We start from the raw sequence: 20,919 nt of genomic DNA, 5'->3' as shown, positions 1-20,919 counted from the left end.
TGCTTCTACACAGATGTACATACAATGAGTTGTGAAGGTGTAAAGGCTGGTGGACAGAAGAAAATTAGTGGTGTCAGCAGGGAGGAGCATAGGGGAAATCTTGGATGGAAGAGGAATGGGAGCTTGGCACAGCTTGTGAGGGCAATAAACTGGGTGAAGTGCATTTGCAATCAACAGGTTTAGCAAGGGGAAGGAGATTCCATTGAGAGACAAACTGACTGCTTGGTCCTTGCAAGCCCTTCAGCACTAAAATGCTTCTGCCTCAGTTATGTCTAGTAGCTGACTGCAGTTTTGGGATATCCCAGTCCAGGGCAACCTTGTTCTCGAGTTGTTCTTCTGGGTGTGCTGGTGGGAATGTGACAGAAGGAAGACAGCAACTGAACTTGCCTATCACCTATCTTGGGGTAGGTTCTGAGTTGCCTAGTATCAGGGAGTGAAAATACTTGTGTTAGAGAAATGGACTGCTTGTGACTGCTTGAGACAACAGACTCTGAGATCTGTTTTTGTTTCATCTTCTAGAAGTAGTGTCCTGACACAAAGTAGAGCTGAGGTTTCATGTTTGGTAGAAGACTTGCTTGTTTAACCAATGGCTCATCTGGTCCATACATGGAATTGTTTTGTAGCTGTGTAAATAATTGACATTGAAATGGCAGAACAGTCTTGAGGGACTCATAGGACTTCAGTTTATGTATTTATGTGTATATATATATATGTGCGTGTGTGTATGTTTTTGGAATGATTTCTTCCCAGATTTGTTTGCAATAGATGACTTGGCTTTTAAAATGGACTGAAATAAACAGTGACAATTGAATTAGATAATATCAGGCACTTCTGGATTGGCAATCTAATATTTTAATTGTATCAATAATTTTGGAGTCCAAAGAACAGAACTATAGTTTCAAGTGTGGGAAAGTAACTATAAATTATAACTTGGCGATCCATGCTCCTTCAATCACTTCCTGACTATGTTTACTCAGTTTTCAAGCCAGAATGAGCTTTTCTAACTGCAAACATTGCAAGCCAATCTTGATCTGTAAAATGCAACCTGTCACTTAGCCAGTAAAAAAGCTGGACTACAGAAATACTCTGGGATTTCTGTTTCTAATAGAGCACGACATAACTCTTTTATTACTACATCATTGTTGTCTTGTCAATGGGAGTAATTATTTTGCTGGTAGCTTTAGCAGATGTGATGTATACTGAAGGCAGGTAGCAATAGTTAAAAATAATCTTATGGAGGCTTAATTGTGGTATATTTCTAATGTAGGCTCTGTTGTTTCAGAGCTTGGCAGCCGAAAGGGCAGCTGAGAGGAATTGCCTGTTAATTTTCCATTGCTACTGGGATGGTGCATTGTATAAGCATTTGAAATTATATGGGGAAATTATGTGTGTGTATATATATATATATATATATATATATATTTGAAATTGTGCGGCTCTTGGGTAATGGAAGTGTGTTCTGGTCATAGCCCTGTGCTACCACATTGCTACTGCTGCCCAGGGCAGTCAGATTAGGAGCAAAGTATGGGGTTGTTTTGGATTTTTTTGTATATGTGAGAGTCTGCCAGAGTTGGAGGAATGCTTAGGAAAGAAGATCAGTAGATTTCTATTCTCCATGTGCTATTAAGTATAGGAAGGGCAGAATAAGGACCTACTCATCATCGATGCTATTGCTAATAGAAACCCGGATTTTATCATCCTGTCTTTATTCACTTAGTAGTAGAGAAAGATTTTCAAGTGTTTTGGGCGGTAGTCCTTTATTTTACTTTTTTTGTGGTGGAGTGCCAGAGGTATTGTCATTTGAGATTTATGCCAGCAAAAGCCTGCAGTCGTGCACAGTTTGCTCTTTGACCTGCCTCCTCCTTCCTCCCTTTCCTCACCAGTCAGCTGCTGTCCCTCTGCTGCTAATTTACATCCCTAAATGAATGAAGCTTAATCCCTAAACCTTAATCCTCCTAAAACCAGCTGAACTTTGTGATCCTGTCTTGACTTTGCAGAAGATTAAAAAAAAAGGGGGGGATGGTGGTGAAAAAAAAAGTGCTTTAACTTCTAAAGAGAGTAGCCATCATTTATATTTTTGGGAGGACTTTCTGCAAGTGCACTGGCATTTTATTGATTGATGTATTTTTCCTAGTTACTTTATTTTTTCCACATTGAACATAATCATCTGGGGTTTCTGTTTCAATTCTGCTTCCTTGCTGTGCAGTGTGTACTCCTGGCAGGGGAACCTGAGTAAGAGGGGTTTCCAAAGAGACCTTGCTCAGGCGTATTAATGTGGAGTGGGGACGGTACGCTTTGCCAGCATACTATTTCGTAGATTAACATAGGGGAGTGAAAATTTTGCTAGCTCTCCCTCTTAACAAGTAGGGATGTTTACTTCAGGAGCCAAGCAGTGTCTGAATGAGCCGTGACCTTTCTGCTTGTAGGACTCTGTATTGGTATGCTGCCAGCATCTTGTCCTGGAAGATTTCAGGCCACAGAGGAGGATGCTTCTCCACTTTAAGTCTGATAGGGTTTACATTTCTGGTTATATGCATGGTGCACAGTGAATTGGCAATATTCATCTTTCTTTTGCCAAGGTGAATTATCACAATGTTAAAATGTGAATGGGGTAATCTTTGTGAAGTTACCATTTTTGATTTACAGACAAAAACAGAACTGGCCTGATAGTCAGAGTTTAAGTTTCTCTTAATAGGGATGTTGTAGAGTGACAGAGCAGAGAGGGAAGCTCTTCCTCAAGCAGAGAGTGAAGTACATCAACCGCCGGAGCTCAGGGTGAATGCAATCCCTTCTTATAAACCCACAGGCAAAGCTTAGCAAGGAGATTCTTATGACTATGACTGGTACCTTGTCTGTCTGTGCTGCTCTTACTTCTAGATTGGATCATAGCAACTTTTGCATTTTGGAAGGTTTGGTTAGTACAGAATGTGATTGCTGGCTCAGTAATGTGTCATGTGGAGAGCACAGGCTGGGGAACCCCATGGTTTTCCTTATTTAAAGAAATGAACGTTATAAAATGTACAATGTTTCACTTTGTAACAGAAACAGAAGAGAATTATACAACATAGAATTAAATATGGGAATGCTCCAGCAACCTGAAACAATGAGATAGCTTATGAAAGGAAAGGGAAACAAAAAAAAACCTCATACAAATGAGATTCTTCTTGGTGGAAATCTTATAGACATGCAACTTGTTATGTGCTATGATTCCTTGGAAAGATGTGTTCTGCACAGCTGTTAGCCACGTAAGAGAGAAATATGTATACGCATATCCAAGTGTGAATATTCTGTTACTAATCCAGTTTCCCAAAAAATACTTTGAATGGAGCTTTCAGCAGAACTTCTTAGGTTAAAAAAAAAAAATTCCTCTTGAGAAACTCTGTTCCAAAACCTCGATTCTTATTAGGAAACAAAGCAACTTTCTTAAAATAATCATGCTTTGGGTAAAAGCTTTCAAACATATGGCCCACAGAAATAGCAGGCTTCAGAAAGATTTATCTTTAACAGTATATAAACAATTTATCTTTGCACGTGGAAGCTGCACGTCAGATAAAATGTGTTCTTGCAAAGTGCCATTCCTTGGAAAAAAGTCTTCAGTCTCCGTCTTCAGGTAAGACCCTGTAGAACTGCATTAGATAATATATTGAATGGTACAGAGATAAGAGAATGGGTAGGAAAGAAGACATTCCCTCCACACACTACTTCTGCTAGTGGCACATGAGCACAGTGTACACCGTTTGTAGAGTCCTTTTAGTAGGTGGGCTGAGTTATGGAGGTGAAATTATGATTTATGCATTTTGTCAACCACTTAATCAGGCTTTAAACTCACCAGATTGAGTATATTTGATGCTTCATTACACATTGCACAAAAATAGACGTTTATTGCACAGACATATATTATCTTGTTTTTTCTTCCTCCAAGATGCCTAAAGAAAGGAAGAGATGTTCTATTTCAAGTATATGAATAAATGAGTAAAATATAGTTTCTGATGAAGACAATGGTGTGTTTTCATAAAGACTTTAAGTAGTCAGCCTTCGTGTCACTGCACAATCTTTATGGTTGCAGGAGCTTAGCAGGAAGCTTTGAGAGCTTTGACTGTCTTTTGCTGCTTTTCTCATCAATGCTTTAATGTCTGCTGATTAAGGGATCATAAATCTTTGCAATATTAGCAAAGGAGTCCATTTCCATAGCAAATGGCAACATTTCTCTGCCTTCTTCTAGCTGTTATCACACACATGTGGCAGATACTTGTATGTATCATTGTTACACACATGCCATATATTCTGCACAATGAATGCTCTCTTCCTGGAAACCTGAACCTCTTACCACTGCTAGAGAGTACCCTTTACTCTTAAGGTCACCTAACTTGGCAAGTCAGTGAGTTAATGGGTCTGAAAAGATTATCCTAGACCAAAATTGATGTAAACATTCTCCTTTCAGTGTGGAACGTATGGGCTTGAATGCCTTTCATCTTTCGCTGCACATTCCAGATGTTTGCTTCTTTCCTCTCATCATATATACATGGTGGTATAGATAATGTACTGAGTTCAGATTTATGCCTAGAGCCTGATGTGTTTGTACTCTGCTTCATTACACCTTCTTTTTCCCTTTTATTTGGGAAAAGGAGAAGTACCTTAAAAGCCTTCTTTTAATTCAGGTTTGATTTGTTTATTCCATGCTCTCCCAAAGCAGTCTGGTTAGAGTTCCTCATCCCCCTTCATTTCCTCTGCTGCCCCTCTGCAATGTATCTCCTTTCAGTCAAGGGTGACTCCATGACTTGGTTGCTTTGAAAAAGTTCAAGGCAGCAAATCTCAAAATTTGCTTTGGAAAGGTCCTTCTTAAAAAAAAAAATAAATAAATATCACCAACATAAAAACAGATTTTTAGCTTGGTTATTTTGACAATCAAATGCTAATTTCTAGTTTTTCCCCAGGTGATGCACTAATATGCATTCACTATTTAAGATTATGGGGAACATCCTAAAGGTATAATGGGTATTTCAGTTTTTATCTTTCACTGAATGTCAACAGCCCTTAATGGATAATGCTGTTAAAAATTTTATTTTGTTTTTTGGGTTCAACCTGAAGGACTCTGAAGCTTCACTACTGTTATCTTCTCTGGTATATGGACATTTTTTTTTTTTTTATACAAATGCCATTTATTTTTCCCAAAGAGGCATGGTAGGTCTATTGATAAGTGTCAGAATCCAAATACCACAGTTATTCTTCCTTTTCCCTGTTTTTCCAGTCTTTTTTATTTCACTAGGTCAATCCAGAATAGATTATTTTTTTCCTCAACTCAAGGAGAATGCAAACACACTTGATGCAAAATCACAACAAATGCTTGAGTATCAACAAAAGGTATTTAAAGAACAAGGAAATGTTTTTGAGCTCGGATAACACCATCTGGAAAAATGGTTATTATTTCACTCAACAATTTGATTGTTATATATATTGTTTCTCTTTAATTAGACAACTGTGTTGTCTAAGTATACACCTATTTGTCATCTGATTTTTAGAAAAGCTATTTTGGAGGGCATTTTCCCCACAGCTTTCTTGATTCTGCACAAATCTACCAGTTTCTGTTAGTTTTTCTAAATTCTACATACTCCTGTCATTGCTGTCCCTTGCCCTTGCTCCCACTACTGCCAACTCTGAGCAGGGGAAATTTGGCACCTTTTTTTTTTTAGTAGCAGGGAATTTTTAATCATTGATCTTGGCATATAGAGTAACTTATTTTCTAGGCATGCAAAGTCTTTGTGAATTACCATGATGCATAGCCTTAGTTTACCTGAACCTTTAATATGTTTTCCATTAAGCTTAGCTGACAGATTCCATGGATATGTTTCCTCTCTTGAGTTTTAGGAGAAACAAGATTCAAAATTCTTGAAGAACAAGAAATTATTCAGGTATCTTTGAGTTTAAAACACCATAACAAAGGGATGTATGGGAGGGAGCAGTTGCCTCGCAGCCACAGAGGAGAATCTTTTGGATTCCCTGGGTATGATTCTGCCTCCCTGCACTGCTGAAGGTCCCTCTCCATGTAGAGTTAGCTGGAATGTTGCTTGCTGTCCAGTGTGATTTGGATCTGTGTGTTGCATGCACACGTATTTATTTATGCATTTATTTGCAGCTACTTGATTTTAAATGAAGTACTCCAAGTGTAGGGCGAAGGAACCTGAAATTTATATTTGGTCATCAGAGAGTATTTTATCTTGGGTCCTTTTCTTATTTTTCCAAGACTCCAGTTTTTGTAAAATGTTGTTCTGGAAGTTTACCAGGTGAATTTTGGCCTCTCTTGCTACACTAGTTGAGATAAATTGCTTCAGAATGCAGAATTCAGTCATCTGACTGGTGGCACTTGGGAAGGGCTTTGCCAGAGGTCACTGTGTGGGATGGGACAGTCAGAGCTCCATGTACCCTGACTGACCATGCCCTTTCTAAGCCCCCGTCCCACGCATGAGGACATGCTCTTTAGGTTGGCAACTCGTCCAAACATACATCAGCCTCAGTGCCAGCCAAAGACTCCCTTCTGTGAAGCTGTCCTGAGCTGCTCAGTGTAAACAAACATCTTAATTCTTCGGTTCTCATCTAGTATGTCAAAGGGAATTCCCTGATGGGCTACAGGAGAGGGGGATCTGTGCATGCACCTTAAAAACACGGCTAGATGCAGAAATTGGTGTGTAATTAGGTAATCAGTACTGTCTGTATTAACAGGTAGATTGGCAGTGTCCCCTTCTGCTACCCCTCTGTTAATCTCACTGTCTTTTGAGTGTGGCAAATGGATAGAGGAAATTTGTTGTCTTCATAAAATTGTGTGCTTGCATCCGTAGTGCCCTGGTCTGACATAGGACTTTGTAAACTTCTTAGCTCTTGTATCTAGCTACTGAAAAAAAACCAGCACTCTCAAAATGTAAAACATTGAGACTAAGAAATAAATAAAAAGAAAATAGGTCAAGTGTGCACAGTGGTGAATTTTGTCTTATGTATTTTGGGCTTTTAAGATATACTCTTGCCAAGATGTGGAGGATGATTGTATATTTCCTCTTTATATGATTTTCAAAGGATAAATCACCTTTATCGTGTGATAAATTTGTGTATGTATGCATGACTTTATAATATTTTTTAAATTGTTTTAACGAATTTGACCTGCGGAAATATTAAATGGGTTTTTTTCTCATAATTTCTAAATTTCTCAGAAATTGCTAGATCACATTGCAATTTTAAATATCCCATTTGGTTAGGCTATAAAAATTACATAAATTATCTGGTGAAAGAAGGAAATTTGTAAGAAATAAACTGTCAGACTGAAATAAACTTGCAGTAAGTGAATTGTCACATGAAAAGGAGCTTGATTATTTTATTTCCCTTTGCAGTTTTCTAAGTGTGAAATTCTTTGCAGTGAATTCAGAAATCACTCTCAACAAATCTACTGTATGGATCTTGGCTTCTCAGGGCTGCATTACTGGAAAGCTGAAATTTATATCTGTCACACTGCTGTGTATGAAAACATAAATTAAGGATACTTAAGGGACTCAGCAACTGTAATTGTCTGCTGAGTAGTTCTCCATTAATATCTTAAATTGGTTTTGCACCTAGTTTGCATGACTAATTCATTAACTCCTGTTTAATCCAGTTTTTAGTAGCTTCTTGTTTGTCTACATGAGCCTTCTGTAAGAGGAGAAGGCAAGCTTTAGATACGATGCTCTGTAGTCCCTTGGCACAGCAGTTATGTGTGTAGGGCCCAGGAAACCCCTTGTCTTCCTGATGTCACATACACCTGTAGTACGGGGTCATTCTGCTGCACTGAGTAAAGGACTGATGATTACAAAACAGAGAGTCACATCAGCAAGTTGAGTGAGTCACTTGCTTCAAGAGAAGTGAAACAAGTCACTTCTCTTACATTTGCTGTGTTTTCCATCACAGTGTGGGAATATTATCTGCTAGTGTTCTTATCTTCAACGCTATACTTTCCTATTCCAAATATAATGTATTAATATAATGAATTAATATTATGTTAAGATAATGAATATAATATTACGTTGCAATAAAACCAGTTTTAAACTTTTACTGTACGCACTTAAAATACTGAAACTGGAATTATGCTAAGGCATTGAGATGGCGTTCTCTTGTTGAGCCTGACCATTTAGGGCTTTAAGGATGTTTGTTTATGTGATACGATGAGATTATAGTATCTCAGAGAATGTTTTCAAGCCTTCAATGAAAATATAAAAAGTCATATTTTACAGATTTTAATTTTCTGTAGTTGACTGAAAGATAAAATCTTGTACTTTCCTGCTTTGTGCTGTGTGTTTCATTCTGATTTTAAAACTCAGAAGTCTTCTGTATAACAACTTCCGTATCAACTTGCTTACATCATGGGAAACATAAAGTCAATGTTGCAAGCATGTATTTGGTTTTACATTATGATATATCCTGTTTGTTTGTTTTTCAAAATTCTAATGCAGCTTTTCCTTTCTCCTGTGACAGGATGACAAGGACTTGGTTCATGAGTTTGTTGTTGCTGAAGGTCTGACTTGCTTAATCAAAGTGGGAGCAGAGGCCGACCAGAATTATCAGAACTACATCCTGAGAGGTAAAGGAAATGTATCCAAAAGTTGTTTTGATTGCTTGGAAGGTCTCACAGGTCTGTGGCAACTTGAGGTGTTAAGTGTCTTTGAACGTGCTTCTCAGTCTGGTTCTGATTCCTGCATGTTATATGCAAGAAAATTAAGGGAAGCTTAATACTCGCTGCTGAGCAGAACAAATTGGAATATTTGCAATACTGATAGTCTTCCAATTGCCCACCTTTTCTTGGAGATTATACTGCAACTCTGTAATTCTAAGAAAGAAAAGGCACTCTAAAACCTTTACAAAGGAGCTGCTGTGAGCAGGCTGTACTCAGCAATGGAGCCATTTTGTGACCAGTGTTTCTCTCCTGTTCTTGCAGCGATGGGTGGCTGTTGATCTCTCAAGTGCAAGGGTTTTCTTCGTGCTGCTTAGACTGTTCAAAAGTGCCATGGAAATACAGAGGGGCAGCAGCCAGTCTGCACCATCACCCTGCTGGGAGATGTATTTTTGTATCCCTTCTATCTGTTGTGCTGCAACAGAATGCAGCATTATCAGTACATATGGATATCATGCAGTATCTATGGAATAAACAGTGAGAAAGTCATACTTAATGGAACAGTTGGCTGGAAACAATTTTTAGATATCTGATATTTTGGAGTTAAACAGGTAATAAGAGGTTTATGTTCTGATCTTTGCACTTTGAAGATAACTGGCAAAGGCAAGGTTTGGAGAGTGATGTGGAAAAGGATTAGAAAGCTGATTTACTCTGTTGTGGCCCAAATAGATGTGTGTGTTTTTCATCTAACCAGGAAACTCAGACTGTAAACTTGAACCGTTTCTTCAGTTTTTTGAGGGGGAGAACAGTCATACCAAAGGATTTTTGCTGCCGCATGATCTCAGAGTAAATAGCGAGTGCTAATGAAGTGGTGAAGTAAGTGCTAGTTGTGGTGAATTGTTCATTTGAATTTTCTTAGACTAACATACATAGCTGTATTTAAAAATGTCACTTTGATATATTTAACTGTTAAAACTCAAACTGCAAATTCAGGAGAAAAAAAAAGAAAACAAATGAAAAATAAATAGAAGGATTTTGTAAGAAGCAGAAATGCATGCTAAGTTATAGAAAACAAGGATTCAAGCAGTTAAGTATGGCTTCATGAGAAGATTTTGAAGATAAGACTGTGCAAAACCAGCTTTTGGAGGTGTAAAAGAAACAAACCAGTACCACAGAAGTTATGTTCTATGTCAGTAGTTCTGCACTCATAGAAATGTACTTGAATAGTAGACAAGGACACAGCAACATGTGTCCTAAAATGTTTCTGGGAGAAAACTGGCCATCAATGATCTCAAAAAATTCAGACTGGAAATAAAGTAAAAGTCTGTATTGGACAGTCTGGCCTTCAGACTGGGGACCTTTCCCTTCCCTTTCCCCTCCCCTCCCCTGCCCCCTCTTCTCTCCCCTCCACATATCCTAATGCATCCAGAATTCAGGGAGACAGAATGATCTCTTTCTTGTTGTGGCTCCCAAGAGCTTGGTATCCATGATCTAAAGTTAGAAATTTTCCACTGAATTCAATGAATGATAAAGCAGAGCCTTATTGCCAATGTCCACAGCATCATACTAATAAAACTGCAAACTCATCTTGTTGCATTGTTATTAACAAGTGATTACAGCTTGTTCAAAATAAATATAAAAGCAAGCAAACAAAACAACAACAAAAACTATGTAGAAGTATGCCATAAAGCTAAACACATTATTTTAGGAAGATGCTTTTAGAGATTGGTACCTTCTCAAATCAGGTCTTTTTTTCCCTATTTTGCTACTGTGGGAAGCTGAAGTTTCTCTCTGGGTAGTGTATCCTGGCATCTTTTACAATAATATGATTTTTCTGTGTTGTGTGGGTTTTATTTCTAAATTGATCTTGATTGCCTTTCAGGAAGTTCAGAGCTTGTTACAACTCCAAGATTCTGTCAGCTGGTTTGCAGTTCCAGGAGCCAGCATGTACTTTCTGAATACGTTTGCATGTGCAATGAGATAAAGAAAGATTTGGAAGTACAGTATAGCCAGACAATCTTATCCAAATACATTGAGGAGGGTGCTGAAAAGAAACATTAAATACATTGTGTAAGAGGGTTTCTGCTATATTGTTTTTGGAAGATTATAGTGATTGATTAGGGTTTTTTTAATGACAGTTGTGTGTATTTATTGCAGTGCTGCATTTTACTCAACCTGAAGTAGTGAGTGAATAGGTGAATAAATTTTACTGAAGGTACATGGCAGTTGGCACTGAGGTTGTCCCATAAGCTTTAAACTCAATGTTAAGCAGTAGAGATCTGAGAAGTAAAAAGTAGTTGTTGTCTAGATTTTTTGTGCCTTGCTGCTGTGGTGTTCTTGTTCTGCAGATCCTTTCGGAGTGGAATATATTCTTCTTATTTTCACTGCATTTAACCTAAATCATAAATGGGTTGGATTTCTCCTGAGTTCCATATTTCTCCAGCACCTTTGCTGTAATTCACTGTTTTCCTCTTGCAATCCTAACCCAGCTTGCAGGGCTTGTGACAATAAGTGGCAGCTTTAGATATGGCATTGCCTCCTCTGCTTCCAGGGCTCACTCACATGCGACTGCCTGTCATCTTAACTGAACAATTTCCCAGTGTTTCCCAGGAACTTGTTTGCCTGTACTTATCAAGAAATAGCTTTTGTCTCAGTCTGAAGAGACTGGAATGTTTGCTAAAGAGGATGAGTTATGAGATAGACCAAACTCCTCTCTCTCAGCAATTATAAATTCAAAAATTAAGGGGCTTTAATTGAGGAAGTGTGGAAAAAAAGAAGAAATAACAACCCTTTATTAAAAGATAAATGTATGTTGGCAAGAACAGTAACAGAACACAAAAACAACTAGACAATAGTCCTGTACCCAAAAAGTCCCCTTCAAACAAAAGAAAAGGTCTGAATACTTCTCTGTCTTCAGCGCAGTTCTAATCACGGCCGGCAGGGGGCGCTGTTGGGTCACTGGAGGTGCAGAGCCTGCAGTGCTCTGTGTTGGCCTGCAGGGGGCGCTGTTGGGCGCTGGCGGTCGCCGCGTGGGAGGGGGGTCTGAGGGGTGGTCTTGGATCGCGGGAGAAGCCGAAAAGAAAACGGAGACCCTTCCCCCAATGGAAGAAGGGCAGAAGGAAAAAGCAGTCCACCCCCACGGGACTCACTGTTGTTCTCAGATGACGGTGTTCCAAGGCTCCTCCCTTCTCTCCCAGCGAGCACACAACTCTCCAATGAAAACCCAGTAGGTCCCAGCTGGAGTCACGAGGCAGTGTGCGAGCTGATTGAGGCCGGTGTTCAGGCCTCACCAAGACGAAAAGCCAGAAAGACCAGCTTCCAGGCCTTTTCTCCAAAAATGCCCGGACACAGACCCTGTCTCCGTCCCAGAGAGAGAACTCCGCAGTCTCCATTCTCCCCTCTGAGAAGAGTCAACCACCCCCTCCCATGGGCCATCTGTTAGGAATGCAGTCTGGCCAGCTAGGTTCTTCTGTAAGGCTAATTGACCCCCTTCCCCCACTCACTCTGTTTTCTTACAGTGGAGCAGGGGGAAAAAAAATTCCCCTATTGGATTTATAACCTTTTACAGCTTTGTACCTAGGAGGGAAAATAAGGTGGAAATATATGTATACTTAAGGGCTGTAGGTGGTTCAGTGCATTCAAGGTATAAGTTATTTCTTGAGGACACTGCTTTCCTTTTTCCAAAAGTCTGCATTGTTTCACTCTAATGTTTCCTGGTTGTGAATTTCTGCTTAGGGGTTTTGACTTGGTTCAAGCCAGACTGAGCTGCCAGAACAATGACTAAATATGAGTCATGAAAATTTTAGTTACTTTAATGGCTAATGAAGAGAAGGTAAATGTGGCTTTTACATACAGTGCTGAAAAATCCAGAAAGTTTATTGTTGAATGCTAAGGAATGACTGTTTATTTCTGCTCAGGTCCCTTGATCTAGGACTGTTTCCCACAGTGTTACCATTTGTCTGGAAACCAACGGTAGCCAGGACTTCTCTCTCGAGTTACTCTTTCGAAAGACTAGTTTAGAAAACAGCTTTTGTTCTTTCCTACTTGTCAGTTCTTCAGCCTAAATTTATTCTTCAATATTCCTTCTAATTATTATGGACCTCTACAGAAACTGTGTTTTGCGGGATTTTTATTCCCCATGAAAACAGATTTGTATTCCTTTTGTTATTTCCCCCTTTTTTTTTTTTTTGGTGACAAGAATCCATAAGGATAAAGAACTTCACTGATACCACTGAACTTAAAAGTTTGTGGTATGGTAGATGTTACCTAAATATTCAAAAATAAATTGAAATGGGTTAAAGGTAGGTGAAAATGTCTGCAACTGATTAGGATTAATATAAATCTTATTATAACTTTGAAGATTCTTTGGATATAATTTTGAGATCACCGTTCCTTGCACAGACTGAGAAAGCAACACATGAAATGCCATGGCTGAGCGCATACTAATTAAATAATTGCTAGAAACATGGTAGTCTTCATGTTTTCTAATAATTTAGCCAGTGCTGTTGGGAAGGTGAGAAAGAAAAGCAGCTTGTGTAGACCAAGGCTTAATTATTTTAAAAATATATTGAATAAGTAAGGTATGAGGGTTCAGAGATGACTTTGACACTGGGATGTGAGAAATTCTGCCTGCTGGGATCCTGTGCTGCCTGTTCCTCAGATCCAATGGGGAGGTTGTCAAAAGGTCTTCCAACCTCTTTTGTACAGTGTAATTGTGTACTTGGATCCCTATTTGCCTCCTTATGAATTCAGATTAGTATTTAGAGGTGTACATAATTAGATTAAAGCTGGAGATTGTTCTTGTGGTCTGAAAGCACAAGCCATGTGTCCAGTCTGAGCAGGCAAAGGCCTTGACCTTGCTACAGCACAAAATTTCAATGAACTAAGGCTGAGAAAGCAATAGGACAGCAGTCTTTGCTTGTACTAGACCACGTTTGAATCAAATTCAGGTTTTGGATGGAGCAGCTTTATTATTATGCTATATATTTTTTTTCCTAAAAAATAGTAAATGTAATTTGTTTCGGAATTGCATTTGTACAGACATGCTTTTATCTTCATGCAGATAGAATGAGTGTATATACTAGTGCTCTTATTTTATTTTTCCTCCTGGTTTTGCAAGACATTTCAGGACTTTAAAGTAATTTTATGAGGGACTTTTACCAGGAAAGTCCTATGTGAGTCCTAAAATGTAAAAAAAAAAACCCCTAAGTATCTTAAAACACTAAAATCACATGTGAAACACAACTACAAGGCACATTCTGATCCTTGGTACATGTTTAAATTATGATAGATCCATTAAAACAATCTCCTTCAAGCCTGATAGCTGCAGCTTGCACAGTTGTGAATTGCCAGTGATGGAGAAGTTCCCAAGAGGAGCAGTGACTTCCCAAAGTCGAGCAATGAGAATTGAGGAGTCTGAAACTTTCCAATCCCCCACTGAGGCATGTGAATGGGGGAATCTTTTGATTTCTCACCTGTCTAGCTGCTAAATGGGAGCCAACCTTTGCACAGGGATGGATGGATGGAGAGAAAGGGTGTAGCTTTATCTGGATAGTTACCCTTTTAGTGAACTCAGCTTCCTACTGCAGCAAGTTCATTCTAAATCTGTATTTTGCATATGCTTTTAATTATACAGTACAGCATAGCTGACAACAATAAAAAATGGAAAGAAATTGCTGTAAGAGCTACTAGTTGTAAAGCAGAAAGCAACTTTGCTGTTGGAATTAGGAGATGCTGAGCTTTCTGACATGTTGAACATGCACAGGAGCCACCAGAGTCAGTCAGAACCACAGATGAATGCCCAGGCAGGGGGTCAGGTTTCTAAAGGAACAGGCAAACAGCTCAATCACTGACATGTACCAAAGCCACCAACGGTTACACCTATTTATAAAGCCAGAGGCACGCGATCCCACCTGCATGCCAAGTTTAGAACTAGGGGCTGTGCTGCATATTCTGGGAAATCAGATTAAATTCCTGAAACTACTCAGTGCTGGATGGTAAAAGACCATCTGGTTATTGTCTGTCACCAGGACACTGTGTGTGCCCCTAGATGTCAAGGAGCTAGAGGAAGTCGAAGGTGAGGGTGAGGCTTTGCAAGCAGGCAGTGGAAGCTGCTGCTGATAACCCTTTCATTCTGAAAGCCAGACATGAAGTTATCAGCGAGCTGGTGGCATTTCTGCATCAAGCCAAACGCTACTAGGAATGCTTGGGGTTTGTAAGTGTGCTCTCTGTAATGGGGAGATGATCCGTTTCCAGGAATTGACTGGCTGCTTTTATCAAAAAGACCCCTCATTATTTACAAGGACATGAATATTTCCAGTGCTCTTGAACTTTCCTCCCTCAACCTGATCAATTATGTGGGTTTGGCCTTTTGCATTAAAGGTTAGGTATTACAAAGCATTTAGCATGGAGAAGCACATTCTTCTGCAGTAAATGTATGTGAAGCATTTGCAGGAAGCGTATGTATGTGAAACAGGGTTTGTGTAAATAACAAAAGGCTAGAAATAAAAGTCTGTGAGAAGCTATGTCTATCCTAAATAGACATGTCTTGCTGTTTGGTACTACAGCAGTAAAACAGATGGTAATGTAAATTTAGTAGTGAAAAAGGAGGTAATACTGAATACTTTACATTATTCCTGTTTCAGTGCGAACTGGAGAACTGTTTGAAGTTTTCCAGCTGTAGAAAAGTATCCCAGCCCCAAGTAAATAGGAACAGGCAGCATTCGATTAGGCTTACCTTTGTATTTCTTTCTTTTCTTGAAGCAGAGTATAAAAACTTCCCTGACTCTTTTAACCTTCAGTGTGCAGATAGCAACAGTGAAGTTCCTGTATATATCTCTACATTTTCAATTTGTCTTATGTGAATTCCTTTAAAATTATGTAAACTTCCCAGTTGGTCTCAAAGTAGCTATAGTAATAGCCTGTGCTTTTAAAAGAAATGGGGTTCCTATACCTTAATTACTTGGGAATGTTTCTTCTGGGAGACTTGCTGGCACAGTCTCTCTGTAAATTCGGTTCTTTGATCTTGCTTTCGAGTCTTTCAGAAAGCTGATTAGAGTTGGACACTTGTCCTGTGGGGATTTCAACATTCATATCCTTCATTTTTATGCTGGACATCAGACCACGGTTCCCATGAAACCATACCAAAAGATGGCAACTCCACCTGGAAGCTGTTATGGCCATCTAGTATGGGGCAGCTCCACATGGAGATGCAACCTAGGTTCCCTACCATTGCTACCAAAAAACCCCAAAACAAACCCCACCAAACCAGATCACAGTTGTGTTAGCAAATTAGTAACAGATGAATGTAGCAATGTAATAAGACACGTTAATGAGCAGCATTGCTGAGCTGAGTTACAGCGTGACATGCAGCCGTGACATCTCTCCTTGTGAAATGGACTACACTGCCAGCTCTCCATCAGTGAGCTTTGTTGGTACCATTTGTTGTAGTTTGTTTCAAAATTAACAGTCCAGAAAAATCAGACCTATACTTGGTGGTTCGGCACCTCTTCCTACTACATGTGCAGAAACTTCAAGATGTACCTCTTCTTGAAAAGCCGTGGAATGAAAAAATACAAACGGATTTGTCATCCTGATTTATGAACCCTCTAGAAATAATGAGATTACAATGCTCTTTGTTGTATGAGAGAAAAAAGGACACATTATATTGTCTCTATGATTAATAATATAAACACTAAACCTCCTTGTCTTAGTGGCTGAATCCTCTTTCACTCCTGCAAATATTTCTTTAAGACTAAATGCATGTATTTACTTATGCCAGGCTAGTTGGGAGAGCTTGACCTTGGAAACCATGCAATTTAAAAAGAGGAAAAATTTCCTCTTTGCTTTCCTCTCTACACTTTTAGTGTTTCCTTTCTGCATTTCTCATCTGCATATTTTAAAATAATATTTATTAAACTCATTCTGTGCAAGCATTACACTGAGTTCACTACTGGACACAACCTTAGGCATTCCCTTAGTTGTTGGAGGAAGCACTGCCCTCTCCTTTGTCCTCCTCCTCCCTCCCTTCTCCTGGATATGATTCTGATCCATCTGGAAGCAGAGTCAGATGGTCCTTACATACAGTGCACAGTACAAGTCCTCCCAGTTTGGGATGGGAATTGGCTCTGAAGCAAATTCAAGTTCAAAAGTTTAACTACCCTGTAGTAATTTACACATCTACAAATAAACTGAGCTGTTCCTTCTTCTCTGCATTATATGAAGTGGCTTTTCATGTTGGGACTGCTTGTGAGGAGGATATAGGGTTCTCATGGTCTACATGGAATTCAGCAATAACACCACCATAAAATTATGAATTTCCCTTGTTTTTAAAGCTGATGGAGGCTGGAAGGCTTTGGGTGGCTCTCTGTTTCTGTGAAAATGAATCTCAGGTTCTGTGTAATTTTTTTTATGCTTTTTGAAATTCCCATGAAATGTGACACCTCAGGCTATGCAGACTCTGTGTAAAATGAGGAACTGAACATGAAAAATGCACATCCTTAACTACTAAGCAAAGAGTAAATACTTGGGAAGTAGTCCCAAGGGCCTTTAAAGATGTTGTGGGTGTTATATGATTTAAATACTCAAACTTCATGAACAAGCCTTGAAAAAAATGTATCTATTCCAACTGGTAGGAGCATATTATAGCCTGTTTCAGACTTTTTGTGGTAATCTTGTAGCCTGAGAGTATCTCATTGAAGAAGGAGAAACTGTGTAGAAAATAAAGACATTCATAAGCCAGCACAGACATGAATACTTGCACAAAGTATGTGGCTGCTGGTAATTTCACTATGAATTACTTGTATTGAATATATGCACATAAAGCATGTTAAAATATGGTTGGGAAACAGTTTGATTATTCCCATTTTGAGATTAGGGGCTTCCACAGTTATTTTTGATGGTAGTTCTTGGGTGCCACACAGTATGCTCTACCTTGATACAGAAGCAGGGAAAATTAAGGACTTTAAGGAGAAGTGGGAGAGGTAGGGTCAAATGTATAGGATAATTGTACTGGCTGCTGTTCCAAGAAGGTGATTATTGTGTGGTATAAGGATGTCACAAAAATGAGGTTCTTCAAATCTTCAGAATTAAATTCCATATCCAGTTATGTTAGAATTATTTTAAGTTGCATATTAGCCCTGTCTCTCTGGAATTTTTGGAAATGTGCATGCATATGGATTTCTGTCAATTATGTTCTCATAGGTGCAATCAGAAAACTGGAGCAGAGGACCCTCTTAAAATACTTATTTTCAGCACTGTAAGGCAGTGACCTGCTTTTAAGCCTCTGATCACTACTGCATCAAATATTGAAAAATTGTAGGTGATTGAAGAACTTAAATGCTAAGCCATAGGAGTTACATGTATTAATTATTAACTGATCGTAAATGCTGTGTTCGTACATATGTGTCTAGGAAAAACTGTAGGATATTCATAGTCTGATGACAGTGGGGGATAATCTTAGTGAACATATGGGAATATTGTTTCTGTTTCTGCTGGCAAGGGTTTCTTCTTGCCTTTTCTTCTGTGCATCCCTAAGGAGCACAGACAGAGTAGCACATGCCCCTTGGGAAAGCAGAAGTAGTAAGTAGGTGCCTCTGTACACGAAATGAATGAGAACAGAGGGAAAAGTTTTGCTGCTTTGTGATTAAGTATAAGGACCAGCTTACCTGCTGCCAGCACCACCCTCCTCGTCTGCCCTCTCCACCGCCTTCCATACACAGGGCTGGAGACACTCCAGACACTCAGGTGGCACACACTCAGGTGCCACACACAGATGGCATTGGAGTGACAAGAGGTGTATGTGGGCTGGCATGCTCCCACTCCCCACGTGTATGTGAAGGTTGTCAGTGGATGCATGGGGGGGCTGTGCTGAGCAGACTGGGTAAGGCAACAAAATCGAGGTCCCACATAAAGGCAGACTGGATATTGTGTCTTCCCTTTGCAAAGCCAGATGGAGAAGAGTTATGTTTGCATAACTATCTGCTAGTGGGGGAAGCAAAAGTTTATCCCATTCCTACAGTTTTGCAGAAAGTGGGGATCGATAAACCATTAATTTATTAATTGTAACATGATTTCTTTCTCTCCATATTATTGAGCAGTAAGGAGGTTTTTTTCTGTTTCCAGTGTGTGAGGTGTTTCCAGCTTTCTCCATTTAAATTCCTGACGCTGAAGCTTGGGCTGTCAAGCCAGGAGAGGAGACTGTGCCTACCTCCTGCACCCAAGCAATACAGGAGCACTGGCTTGCAGTAACTGCTAAAAATACAGTACCTCTGTTGTTTAGGATATGTTTTTCAATAGTTTATCACTTTGAAGTTTCTCCTGAGACACTTTAGTGAAGAGAGTTTACTGATGTAGATGCATTGCAAATAAGTAATTTTTTTCCTTTGCCTCTTTTTATTTGTTTACAGTAAGAAAACAAATATTCTTCCCTCCTACAACCTTATAAATGCTTTGATTTCCCCACAAACACTCCTGGAGATGATAAAAGTGATTAAGAAAAAAGGGAGAAGGTATTCAGGGTATATGGGAATCAAGAGGACCACAGGGAGGTCCTTAAGACCAAGGCTGGAGTTTTTCAGTTCCACAGATTGCTATTTCCTAAAAGCAGTAAGTTATAGGATAGGGGTCATATATTGATGCTGAATTTGCTCAATAATCTAAAAATTTCTGGATGAAAGAGAATATAGATAGGAGGAGTTTAAGATTTGTGACTGAGGGGCTCCATGATGTATCAGGTCTGAAAGGAAAATGGTATGTGAGCTACTGAGGGGGTCTCCAAAAAGAAAGGACTCCCTACTGGCCAGGAAGCCAAGGAACGTTGCCATCCCACAGGAAAGATTACTATTTAAAGGTAGATCCTAAGGATTGCCTTTAAGAAAGGCTGAGATGGACAGACTTTCTCTTGGAGTTTACTGGTTTTTGTTTTGTCTTTAAAGTTCCCTGAAATGGAGAAGAAACTCTAAAAATAGTGTTGTGTGCTGTGGGGACTGCCATTTAATGGCTCTGCTGTTACAGCACATTGACTTGAGTCACTGAAGTGCTACTCAGGATTTGCTGTATCTATTGCGTGTTTTTAAAGCAGGTTTATTTAAGTGACAGGTGGGGTCTTAAAGGCTTCTGCCAATACTGGGCAATATCCTGTTTCCTCCTACTTAACCTTCCTGCTTCTATATGTTATCACCAGCTTAAACAAGGATCTCGACTTCCTCTGTCTCGCCTGTCTCTGATCCTGACCCCCCTCAACCCCCCTGACTTCCTAATTTTGTACTCCAAATCCCTTCTTCACAGACACTTCTGTGATTTTTCAAGTTATGCTCCAAATTGACTTTGGGTACAGCGTGGTTTCACAGCATTTACTCCTGATGAGTTTCAAGTATCTATAGTAACAAGGGTCCCTATCTGCAGACTTTCACTGGGTGTTCCCAATCTCAGTAGCCTGCCCTGGCATGTAGGGAGCAGTCTTGGAAGCAGATACTGTTTCTCACTCAGGCAAAACCGACTCAGAGGGCAAAAATTTTGCTTTTAAAGCAGCAGCTTTTAAACAGGATTTTGAAACTCCCAAAATTCAGTAAGCTTGCTTTAGTATTTAGGCCAATATTGATGATGGAAACATTGATTGTAATATGATTTAACTAGATTTATTGGTTGATAAGAATATTCTTTTATGTGTGCTTGTGATCAATGTGGTTTTTTACTCTCTAAGATGATTATGGACAAAAGCGCTAAGAATACTGTTAAGGTTGATAAATAAAACTCTTGAAAATTAAAAATACCTGTATGAGCTTACTTTGTAGGCATGCATGCCCCCTTTGTGTGGCACCTGATCCGTCCTTTGATCGCACAGTGGTATGGCTTTTTCTGCAGCTGCTCTGCTTCAGCTAATGAGCACCATGGCACCTGTGCACTTATTGAACATCTTTTAAATAGCTTGTATTATCTTCGGTCCTTCCCAAGGCTTTGGGATTTATTTCACACTAGGCAAACTTATAAAATGTTTGCTTTGCTCATGGATTTTTCTATAGTTTGTCACTAAATGTTATCCAAGAGCTAAAAGGGCAGCATTATCTTTGTGTGGTAGATAAGGAAATGAGGCACTTGAAAAAGACATTCTGAATTCAGAAAGATTCAGTACCATTAAATGCTGTTTTGAGGCTTGCCCTTGGGCTGGCTTTTCAAACTTGATATGGTGCTTTCTGTTTATTTCTTTTTAATCTTTACTCTTAGGGTTTCGTTTCCTACTCAGACTCTTGCCCAGCCTGTCCTAGTTTTCTTTCTCAGATCTGTCTCTTTTCTTG

At 39.3% G+C, this 20,919-nt stretch overlaps 1 protein-coding gene across 10 annotated transcripts in view; it reads left to right on the top strand.

The window, feature by feature from the left end:
- FHOD3 (formin homology 2 domain containing 3) overlaps positions 1 to 20,919 on the top strand; it is a 386,896-nt gene that overhangs the window by 179,502 nt on the left and 186,475 nt on the right. For all 10 annotated transcript variants that reach the window (XM_064660232.1, XM_064660222.1, XM_064660212.1 and 7 more), the window contains exon 5: positions 8,491 to 8,596. In XM_064660232.1, the coding sequence (XP_064516302.1) occupies positions 8,491 to 8,596 (106 nt within the window). The remainder of the gene's footprint in view (positions 1 to 8,490; positions 8,597 to 20,919) is intronic.

The sequence above is a fragment of the Pseudopipra pipra genome, chromosome 1, assembly GCF_036250125.1.
Source record: "Pseudopipra pipra isolate bDixPip1 chromosome 1, bDixPip1.hap1, whole genome shotgun sequence".
In the NCBI taxonomy this organism is placed as follows: domain Eukaryota; kingdom Metazoa; phylum Chordata; class Aves; order Passeriformes; family Pipridae; genus Pseudopipra; species Pseudopipra pipra.
Note: the sequence above shows the minus strand (reverse complement) of the source record. Positions and strands in the feature narration are given on the sequence as shown.